The sequence below is a fragment of the Camelina sativa genome, chromosome 19 (genome assembly GCF_000633955.1).
Source record: "Camelina sativa cultivar DH55 chromosome 19, Cs, whole genome shotgun sequence".
Taxonomy (NCBI): Eukaryota; Viridiplantae; Streptophyta; class Magnoliopsida; order Brassicales; family Brassicaceae; genus Camelina; species Camelina sativa.
Window position 1 is genome coordinate 8,265,674 of NC_025703.1, and position 11,078 is coordinate 8,276,751.

The 11,078-nt window shown below is 37.7% G+C and overlaps 2 protein-coding genes across 2 annotated transcripts in view; one reads left to right on the forward strand and one right to left on the reverse strand.

The window, feature by feature from the left end:
* Positions 1,542 to 8,401, forward strand: LOC104765526 (topless-related protein 2). The gene is made up of 25 exons (XM_010489251.2): positions 1,542 to 1,795; positions 1,917 to 2,096; positions 2,194 to 2,307; positions 2,407 to 2,565; positions 2,652 to 2,829; positions 2,922 to 3,054; positions 3,150 to 3,265; positions 3,372 to 3,504; positions 3,589 to 3,698; positions 3,820 to 3,889; positions 3,993 to 4,063; positions 4,155 to 4,250; positions 4,322 to 4,414; positions 4,507 to 4,634; positions 4,754 to 4,988; positions 5,096 to 5,254; positions 5,350 to 5,445; positions 5,660 to 5,809; positions 6,519 to 6,629; positions 6,747 to 6,923; positions 7,014 to 7,142; positions 7,233 to 7,328; positions 7,413 to 7,595; positions 7,683 to 7,858; positions 7,954 to 8,401. The coding sequence occupies exons 1-25, from the start codon at positions 1,716 to 1,718 to the stop codon at positions 8,174 to 8,176; spliced, it is 3,396 nt and encodes a 1,131-aa protein (XP_010487553.1). The 5' UTR covers positions 1,542 to 1,715; the 3' UTR covers positions 8,177 to 8,401.
* The window catches only part of LOC104765527 (DEAD-box ATP-dependent RNA helicase 13-like), a 6,559-nt gene continuing 4,262 nt past the window's right edge, over positions 8,782 to 11,078 (reverse strand). Inside the window, exons 8-15 of the mRNA XM_010489252.2 lie at positions 10,552 to 10,674; positions 10,362 to 10,478; positions 10,158 to 10,262; positions 9,746 to 9,886; positions 9,577 to 9,642; positions 9,273 to 9,431; positions 9,095 to 9,176; positions 8,782 to 8,955 (exon numbers count right to left, since the gene is read on the reverse strand). Coding sequence (XP_010487554.1) covers positions 8,900 to 8,955; positions 9,095 to 9,176; positions 9,273 to 9,431; positions 9,577 to 9,642; positions 9,746 to 9,886; positions 10,158 to 10,262; positions 10,362 to 10,478; positions 10,552 to 10,674 — 849 coding nt within the window. The 3' untranslated portion in view covers positions 8,782 to 8,899. The remainder of the gene's footprint in view (positions 8,956 to 9,094; positions 9,177 to 9,272; positions 9,432 to 9,576; positions 9,643 to 9,745; positions 9,887 to 10,157; positions 10,263 to 10,361; positions 10,479 to 10,551; positions 10,675 to 11,078) is intronic.

The window sequence follows — 11,078 nt, forward strand, 5'->3', positions numbered from 1 at the left end:
TTTGTAAATTATATCTGTGTAAGTTATGGAATTGACAAGAAACACAGAGATGGATAATAAGAAGACTATGATTGTATCACTTCACTTTCAGCTTGCGGTGAGAAACGATGGGGAGCTGTGTGAGTTGGTTGGTGATGTGAAGATTTCTAATGGAGGTGTTGTTGGGTTGTTGTTCTTATTCTCGTTCTCTTTTTTTTTTTTTTTTTTTTTTTTTTGGTTATCAGAATATTTATCCTAGGCCCAATAATAAAACATTAATAATTAATGTTAAAAACATTAATCATATTATCTTTTGGCCCAATAATATTTTATATATTAGAATTTAAATTTACAAAAACATGTGCAAAACACATTTGTAAACATGCAAAACTCATTAACTTGTGGACCAATAGTATTTTACATATTAGAATTTGAATTTGTAAAAAACGCGCTAAACTTATTAACTAACTTATGGACTTAAATTTGTGAAAACGCGCTAAACTTATTAACTAACTTGTGGACCTGAATTTGTGAAAACGCGCTAAAGTCATTATCTTATCGACCAATAGTATTTTACATAGTAGAATTTGAAAAAACGCGGGAAACTCATTAACTTGTAGACTAGTAGTATTTTTTTAGAATTTGAATTCCCGAGAAAAGCGCGAAACGTATTTTTAGTAGCATATTTCTTTACATTTTGTTTAGTTATTTAATTTTGTTAGATATTTTAATTTATTTAGATTTTTGTCAATAAAAATAAAAGATTTGTTTAATTATATGTTTTGAACATTGATCATATGAAACTTTGATCACAATGTTTTCTTAAAAAAATGTTTGAAACATGAAGAAAACAAGTTTATATTGTTTTTATACTGCTTAGATTATCTAATTAAAACTAAAGTTTAATACTAATGGTCGAATCAAACAAAGAAAGTAAAGTTATTGGCTGGGTTTGGTCGCGGCCATTATAGCCGTCGCTCTCAACTCGTTAGATGATGATATCTATTCCTATTTTTCTCACGATATATAATAAACTCACACGCTTGGAGAGATGAATCACAACAAATATATCGAGACCACGTCATTCCCCCTAACAAGGCAACAACATGTGGCGGACGCCAGTATCACCTCTGCTCAATTCAGTTCAATTCCATTTCTCGAATCCGCGTGACGTGATCCCTCCCCCAAAAAGAAGGGTTTATATTCCAGTGCTCCGCATCCCACCGTTTTATTCCGGTAAAACGCATCCGAAGCCAAACACGTGTTCAGGACAATTCACATTCGCACAATACCACGTATGATATCCGGTGGGCTCAACCGTATGAGATAGAAGCCATAAGCGAAGGGGATCAGACCAAACAGCCTAAGCTAACGAGGTTATCAACTTATCAGTGATAAGTGGGGTAGCTTATCAAACTACAGTGTGTGTGACAAAACGCATCGAAGAAAGTGGAGAACAAGTCGTACTTTTTTCTTTTTCTTTTTTATTTTTATTTATTTTATATTTTTCTTTTGGAGTAATATAAATTTGAGATTACTACTTCTCTCTCTGGGGTCAGCCTTTCTTCATTTTTTTTTTTTTGGTTGGCTTTGCGACGCGAGGAGATGGAGAACTAGAGAAAACCCTAGAAAACCATTTCCCCAAGTCGATTTCACAAAAGTTTGACCCTTTACCCATCTTTCAAGAAAAAGCTCACCAGATCGCTTGATTTCTTCTTCTGTGAGTTTGAGAAAAAATGTCGTCTTTGAGCAGAGAGTTGGTTTTCTTAATCCTTCAGTTCTTAGATGAGGAGAAGTTTAAGGAATCTGTTCACAAGTAAGTCCTTTCTTGGTTGCTTGTCCACCGGTTCTTTGGTTTCTCTGCCGTAATTTTGATGTTTGGATTAATTTTGGGAATTTGGGTTTGATTTGTGTTGTGGTGTGGTTGTGTTGTGTAGGTTAGAGCAGGAATCTGGATTCTTCTTTAATATTAAGTACTTTGAAGAGAAAGCTCTTGCTGGAGAGTGGGATGAAGTGGAGAAGTATCTCTCTGGCTTCACTAAGGTCGATGATAATCGTTACTCTATGAAAATCTTCTTTGAGATTAGGAAGCAAAAGTATCTCGAAGCTCTAGATCGGTAATGATTTTCTCTTGTTGTTTGGTCGGATATTTAGACAGACTTGTGTTTCTTGATTTTGATGCATTTTGTGTGTGTGTGTGGGTTTGTTTTTCAGGAATGACAGGGCAAAAGCTGTTGAGATATTGGCTAAAGACTTGAAAGTTTTCGCCACATTTAACGAGGAGCTTTACAAGGAGATTACTCAGCTTCTTACTCTGGAGAATTTTAGGTTATTTTTTTTGCTTTTGCTTTTGCCTTTGATGTAATTGGATTTTGAAAAGGCTGTCACTTTAGTGTTGACGAGTGTGTTGTTGTTGTGTTTTCTTAGGGAAAATGAACAATTGTCCAAGTATGGTGATACAAAGTCGGCGAGGACTATAATGTACACTGAGCTGAAGAAGTTGATTGAAGCAAATCCTCTGTTTAGGGAGAAGCTAGCCTTCCCCAGTTTCAAAGCTTCTCGCCTGAGAACTTTGATCAATCAAAGGTGAGCTATGAGTTGTCATTTTTCTTTTTTTTTTTGATAGAGATGAGTTAAGTATGTTGACATGTGTGTTTTTTGGGATATTGCAGCTTGAACTGGCAGCACCAGCTATGCAAAAATCCAAGGCCTAATCCTGACATCAAAACATTGTTCTTGGATCACTCTTGCTCACCAGCAAATGGTGCTCGTGCACTAACTCCTGTGAATCTTCCTGTTGCAGCTGTTGCAAGACCTTCAAACTTTGTTCCTCTTGGAGTACATGGTGGAGTAGGATCACTTACCCCACCTTCCACCTTTTTTTGTTTTAACTTAATAATGTTTAGATTCTGAGAGTTGACGAAACCATTGTATCTGTGCAGCCTTTTCAACCTAATCCTGCTCCAGCTCCTAATGCCAATGCTTTAGCTGGATGGATGGCTAACCCAAATCCTTCTTCATCGGTACCATCTGGTGTCGTTGCTGCATCTCCATTTCCCATGCAGCCAAGTCAAGGTATATTTAATGTTTCGTTTGTTTTGGATATTATTAGAGTTGTTAGGAAATAAAATCTAAGACCTGAATTCTGTTTCTGTATTTGCTCACAACAGTTAATGTGCTGAAACACTCTCGGGCACCGTCAAACTCTCTAGGACTGATGGATTATCAAAATCCTGATCACGAACAACTCATGAAACGATTGCGGTCTGCACAAACCTCCAACGAGGTACCTATTTTGTGGTTTCCCTTGTTTTTGGAATGCTTAATGAGCAAAAAATCTCTTGTTGCTTTGGAGTAATGTTGAGTATCTGACTCTACTTTTCAAATCACAGGTTACGTATCCTGCTCACTCTCATCCCGCTGTGTCACTTGATGACCTCCCTAGAAATGTCGTGAGTACAATCCGCCAAGGGGCGGTGGTGATAAGCATGGATTTTCACCCTTCCCATCACACTTTACTCGCTGGTTAGTCCTTTGCTACCATGAAAAAGCTTAGTAGAGAATAGCTTATTTATTTGGATCTCGTTATAACTTGTCTATTGCTTGTAGTTGGTTGTTCAAGCGGCGAAGTCACCTTGTGGGAAGTTGGATCCAGAGAGAAGGTTGTCACCGAGCCTTTTAAGATATGGAATATGGCAGCTTGTTCTGGGATCTTTCAGGTTTTTCTTTCTTCTTCCATCGTTTTTATTTTAAATTCCTAGAAACATACTTTAACACTAACCTAATCCAGCTTTTAAGTGATGATTTTTGTTAATGTGGTGATTGCATTTTCTTTCCCAGGGTTCTATTGTTAAAGACCCATCGATATCTGTCACTCGTGTAGCATGGAGCCCAGATGGAAATTTGATTGGTATGGTAAATGGAGATTGTTCTCCCCAAAACCGTTTCAAAAATATAGATGTAGTTTCAAGTAGACACGAAGTTTGAACTTGGGTATTGTTTTCTGTGTACAGGGGTTTCGTTTACTAAACATCTGTACCATGTGTATGCTTACCAAGGCTCGGACCTGCGTCAACACCTCGAGGCATGTTTAAATCTTCTCTTGTGTACTTAGTTTATTTTCTTTGTTTCATTTGTGCTAAACTTTCCATCAATCATTTGTTTCTTTGTATTAGATTGATGCTCATGTAGGCTGTGTGAATGACTTGGCGTTCGCCTACCCAAACAAACAAATGTGTGTTGTGACTTGTGGGGATGACAAGTTGATCAAGGTGCGTTAGGATTGTCACTTTGAATTTTGGTTTTTATTTTTATTTCCATATCTAATTATGAGATTCCTTAGGTGTGGGATTTGAGTGGGAAGAAGCTTTACACTTTTGAAGGCCATGAGGCACCGGTTTATTCCATTTGCCCCCATCAGAAGGAAAACATTCAGGTAAAGGCATCTCTTCTTTTAAAAGACCTGAAGCGTTCACTTTCGTCTTTTTTTTTTTGGTGTAATATATTCTTCTTTTTTTTACTATGCAGTTTATATTCTCAACTGCTCTTGATGGTAAGATCAAGGCTTGGCTCTATGATAATGTTGGTTCTCGGGTTGATTACGACGCACCAGGACAGTGGTGTACAACGATGCTATACAGTGCTGATGGAAGCAGGTACATCATACTCTTATTTGAAGAGCTAGAGTTGAATATTATGTCTCTGTCATAAATTCAAAATCTTCTGAACAGTTTATATAAGCTCAAATTTAAGTAAACAACTGCTGTGCTTTCAGATTATTTTCTTGTGGGACGAGCAAAGATGGAGACTCTTTCCTTGTTGAGTGGAATGAGAGCGAAGGTGCCCTAAAGAGGACTTATGTAGGCTTTAGGAAGAAATCAGCTGGAGTTGTTCAGTTTGATACAACCCGTAACCGTTTCTTGGCTGTTGGTGAAGAAAATCAAGTAAAATTCTGGGACATGGACAATACAAATCTGTTGACAACTGTTGAGGCTGAAGGAGGACTTCCGGTATGAAATTCTTGCCCAAAATATTCCTCTTGGATACTTGTATATATATAGTCCTGTCGTATTCTTGAGCCTGTTGCTTTACTGATGGTACGTATTGCTTATATCAGAGTCTACCCCGATTGAGATTCAACAAGGAAGGGAATCTTCTTGCAGTTACCACCGCAGATAATGGATTCAAGATCCTTGCAAATACTGATGGTCTTAGAACCTTAAGAGCATTTGAAGCTCGGTCTTTTGAAGCATCTAAAGCATCCATTGATATGAAGGTTGGAATAATTCGTTTTCATGTTATACTTGTAATCTTTTTATTACCTATGCCTTTCGTCCAGTTTTAACTCGAGGATCAATGCTGGTGATTCAGGTATCCACTTCCCCAATGGCTCCAAGCATCAGCCCAGCTATTGGTAAAATTGAACACATGGACGCAGACTCTCCTGCAAGGCCAACCCCAATTCATGTATGTATAAGAATTTAGTAGAATTTTTTTGCTATATATTCTCATATTTCAATCAAGAATCCTTAATCTATGGACTCATTCCCTGACTAAACTGAATTAAATGGGAAGATTAGAATTGTGGCCTAAGTTCAAACGATTGTGGTTCTGTTTTTTGAGTAATTCATAATATGTACACTTTGCTTGTCATCCAACTTTGGTGTTATTATGTATGTAGAATGGAATTGAAGCAATGTCAAGAAGTATGGAAAAGCCAAGAATCTTGGAGTCTGTTGATAAGTCTAAACCGTTGGAGCTCACGGAAATTGTCGATCCGACTCAGTGCAGACAAGTGACAATGCCAGATAGCAAGGATTCTGTTAGCAAGGTTTGTTGTCGTCTCAGCTTGAAATTTTCCATCAAAAGTTCTGTTCATTAATAAATATCTTGGAATAATTTTTTGCTGCTATATCNCTTGTAATCTTTTTATTACCTATGCCTTTCGTCCAGTTTTAACTCGAGGATCAATGCTGGTGATTCAGGTATCCACTTCCCCAATGGCTCCAAGCATCAGCCCAGCTATTGGTAAAATTGAACACATGGACGCAGACTCTCCTGCAAGGCCAACCCCAATTCATGTATGTATAAGAATTTAGTAGAATTTTTTTGCTATATATTCTCATATTTCAATCAAGAATCCTTAATCTATGGACTCATTCCCTGACTAAACTGAATTAAATGGGAAGATTAGAATTGTGGCCTAAGTTCAAACGATTGTGGTTCTGTTTTTTGAGTAATTCATAATATGTACACTTTGCTTGTCATCCAACTTTGGTGTTATTATGTATGTAGAATGGAATTGAAGCAATGTCAAGAAGTATGGAAAAGCCAAGAATCTTGGAGTCTGTTGATAAGTCTAAACCGTTGGAGCTCACGGAAATTGTCGATCCGACTCAGTGCAGACAAGTGACAATGCCAGATAGCAAGGATTCTGTTAGCAAGGTTTGTTGTCGTCTCAGCTTGAAATTTTCCATCAAAAGTTCTGTTCATTAATAAATATCTTGGAATAATTTTTTGCTGCTATAAAAATTCTAAAGGTTGCTCGGCTTCTCTATACAAATTCTGGCGTTGGCGTTTTGGCGCTCGGATCAAATGGAGTGCAAAGAATATGGAAATGGAGCCGCAATGAGCAAAATCCAACTGGGAAGGTGATCCACTTTTAAATTCTACACCTCATGTTGTTTGCCGATATATGAGAGTTGTTGAGTCACTTATTTGAAGCTCTCTTGCGTAAGTGTCTGAAAGTGTGTCTCTTTATTTTGAAGGCAACTGCTAGTGTAACTCCACAGCATTGGCAGCCTAGCAGCGGTCTCCTAATGACAAATGATGTTCCAGAGAATCCTGAAGGAACTGTTCCGTGTATAGCTCTTTCTAAGAATGACTCGTACGTCATGTCAGCTTGTGGTGGAAAGGTTTCGCTATTCAATATGATGACTTTCAAAGTAAGCAGCTTTATCAGACTTTTGTTTTGTTTCTGGACAACATAGCTGTAAATATGCGAGCTAAGTGGCATGTTTCACATTGGTTCACAGGTAATGACGACTTTCATGTCACCGCCACCTGCTTCAACGTTCTTGGCTTTTCATCCTCAAGATAATAACATTATCGCAATCGGGATGGAGGACTCAAGTATACATATCTACAATGTCAGGGTAGATGAGGTATCATACGTGGTTTACTAAACTTGTGTTGTAATTTTCTGATTCATCTTGTAAATGAATCTGTAATATAATATCTTTCATAATCTATAGGTGAAAACAAAGTTGAAAGGTCACCAGAAGCATATTACCGGTCTAGCATTCTCTACTGCGCTCAACATTCTTGTCTCTTCTGGTGCAGATGCTCAGGTAACGCAAATTTGTGTTTCTAAAATGCTTTTGAAAGCTGTTGTACTCCTCTTGGCTTGTAACCTCACAAATTCCTTCTTACAGCTCTTCTTCTGGACCGCTGATTCGTGGGAAAAGAAAAAATCTTCAGCGATCCAGCTATCTCCTGGAAAATCACCAGTAGGCGACACACGAGTCCAGTTTCATAATGACCAAATTCATTTATTGGTTTCGCATGAGACACAGCTTGCCATTTATGATGGGTCAAAGATGGATTGTATTCATAAGGTAAACCAGAAAATCATTCTTACCGCCAGATGTATTCTGTTTCTTAAAACAAAACTGAATCTGACATTCCTTGTCATATTTGTGCAGTGGGTGCCACAAGAAGCTCTCTCTTCACCCATAACCTCTGCTTCTTACTCATGCAACAGCCAGCTGGTTTATGCGTCATTTGCTGATGGAAACATTGCAGTGTTTGATGCTGAAACATTGAGACTCAGATGTCGCATTGCTCCATCAGCTTACATGCCTCAACCAACACCGAACAGGTACCCGTGTTTTAAAAACCTTCATATAAAGCTCCTATAGTTCTGACCGTTTTGATTTGGTGGATTTATTGTGCTTTCTTTTCCTTCTGTGATAGTGCACCGATCATACCCCAGGTGATCACAGCTCATCCCCAAGAACCGAATCAATTTGCTGTTGGACTCTCTGATGGTTCGGTCAAAGTGATTGAGCCATCAGAACTTTCAAGGAGATGGGGTGTTGGCGTCGTGACTGGTTTAGATAAAGCAGGGACCGAAAATGGACGACCTTCTAGTTCGTCGGCGGCTAACAACTCAAGTTCAGATCAGATTCAAAGGTAAAAATAGTGGTGTCAGTTAAGTAAGTTAGTTGACATATATCTTTTTAAAAAGATTTGGATTGTAAAGTTGTGATAGCTTGTGCCGTTTTTGTAAATCAGATTCATAAATTTAATCAGGCGGTATTAGAACAAGTTTTAAAAGGCTATAATCTTGATTGTAGTAGCATTTGATGTATGGATTTGTCAGATATCTGAGACTTTCAATTTTTATTTATTATTAGTCTGATTGCCCAGTTTCTTCCGAAAAGTAATAATAATTAGATTTTAACTTTTTTATTAGTATTTTGAGTTTTGACTAGGCATAAGATAACCTCTTATAAGAAAAATACTTGTTTAGATTATCTGATAAAGTGTAGTACGTGAAGTAGGTATATTAGAATTGGTTGCTAACAAAACGGATTAATAATACTTATGAGAGACATTGTTCCTTGGTTTTGTTTGTTTTGATAGAATAGAACATCTGACTGGTTTGTGCGTTTTAGACCACATGTGACTGGTTTGCCCCTTTTTTATACTGAATGAAGTGTTGTGTTAGTTTCTATGCTATACTTTTGCCGTATTGTGGTCACCTATGATAAAGAGAAAAAGGAGTGAGACGCACACTAGTTTATAAATTTATAGTTTTGAACTTGTATTATAATAAGGTCAAAATCTGATTGGTCTAACATAATCTTGGAAAGATGCATAATGTTTTTTTTCTTCGAACAACCGGAAAGATGCATACTCAAGAAGCCATTAGTTTCCTCTTTTTCTTCTGGTCCCTTCGCTGATCACGCCGACCTAAAAAAATGCACAACACAGCAAAGATCATAAGCATCTATTTTAAGTTTCAACTGAGTCCATTACTGGGCACAATTAAAGCTCACACACATCAGTAAAAGCAAGTTATTAATTAGATCAGATTTATAAATATATGTACCTATCTTCTCTTCCTTTCTTTTCTTCCTCAAGCTCGCTATATCGCGCCTCTTTTCTGCACTCTGACCTTTCATGTTCAGCATCTGAACAAAGCAACAACATCGTTCATCAGATATGGTGGTCTTGCAATGCAAACTGGGAACATCAACTATTAGATATGGTCATGCGAACTAAAGTACCTCGTTACCACCCGCACGAAGGGCTTCGAGAGGTTCGATGCAGTTCTGGTTAATGACAACAAGCTTTCTTTTCTTTTTACCTCCACCAGTTTGCATTTGTAATTGTTTTTGTTTGGTTATCTCTGCAAACTGATGCTGCATAAGAGTCAACACACCAGCCTGGGACATACAAAAAAAATATACTGATAAGTCCCTTGTGCGGCAGCAGCACCTTCTGTTCTGAAGAGAGCTAAAAAGCTTTTTTTTCCCAAATGTGGGACATAGAGGCTCTGGCACAAAAAGATAAAAGAGTAATATAATTTACCCCTGCAAAGTACCGGCCTGAAAATTTCTTAGGCTGCATCGGACGTGATAGTAGCGAGCTAAGTTCCTGCAGGTTGAACCAGACGTCAAAGATTTAATTTGTTATACGATTTTCTAAAGGGAAACTAATATTTCATGATTCAGAATAACTTTTCTTTTGAGTGACAAACCTCCTGCAGCTTATTTAGTTGTGCGGAGGTCGCTTTTCTCTGCCTGACATTGTCCACTCTTTCCTCTTCACTTTCGTCATCGTCCAATTCAAGTTCCATGGATTCAGCATGTTTTTCAAGCCAGGTCCGGTCTGCTTTCTCCTGGATATCAGACACCATAAACAAATTAATAACAAAAATGAAAGTTAAGTACACGATAAGAGTCAAAAAAGCATCCCGCTGCTGGCAGTGAGTGTGAAGCTACTACGAAGACCACCAACAAAATATTTCACATAGGCCAGGGTTAATATATTTCCAAACATGGTAATAGAAACTTTGGACTTCCTGCATTTATTTCCAAATTTTCACACACTGGTGCTATTACAACAAAACCATAGAATACAAGTACATTCAGTATAATGATGGAATATACCCGAGAGCCTTTCCGTTCAATCTGGTCTATCTGACGTGCCAGAGATAATCGCTTCCTCACAGCTGGCATATAAGAGCTATCCAAAGGGAACATCTTTGCGCTTTCCTGTAAGCACAAACAAAGGAACCTTTAGCATGTAAACGGAAGTAAAAACTAACTTCTGAGGATATCTAAACTTTGTTTTGGGAGTGTGAATATATATACCTTAGAGAATGACTTGCATAACGTGTAAAACTTTGACATATCAGTTGGCGCAATCAAAGCTATACTGCATCCATCTTCGAATGCTCTAGCAGTCCTCCCACTTCTATGTACATATACCTATATGTATAAAAAGGCTCAGATCTTGTAGAAATGTTATTAATCAAAAACATTAGAGCCGGTCTTAGCTTACTTCTGCAGAATGTGGAAGTTGGTAGTGAATGACAGTTCGGACATTCTTAATATCAATTCCCCTTGCTGCAACATCTGTTGCTATGAGTATTCCATTGTCGCTTGCACGGAAACGGTCAACTGCCTGTGACATATAAAAGAGTGTCGAAAGGAAAAGATGCTAAGTAACAATATTAAATACGTGTGTACCTCAGAATATAACAAAATGATTTGATTATTATAGCAAAAGATTCATGCGGACAAATAATTAAGTAATAGAAAGTTGTACCTTCAACCGAGCTCGCTGCTTCATATCTGAGTAGAGTTTGCAAACATCGAGTCCAAGAATCTTTAAAAGTGCACAGATATGCCGCAAAGCTGCCACTGATGTACAGAAAACAATTGTCCGCCCTTGTCCATGGACACTCAAAATATAATACAAGTAAGCATCTTTTTCCTCCTCTTCACACCTGTAGTTTATTATAAGATATTAATACTAAGAATACTGAAATAGACCAAAAGAGTAAGTTCCATCAAAGATTTCTGGAT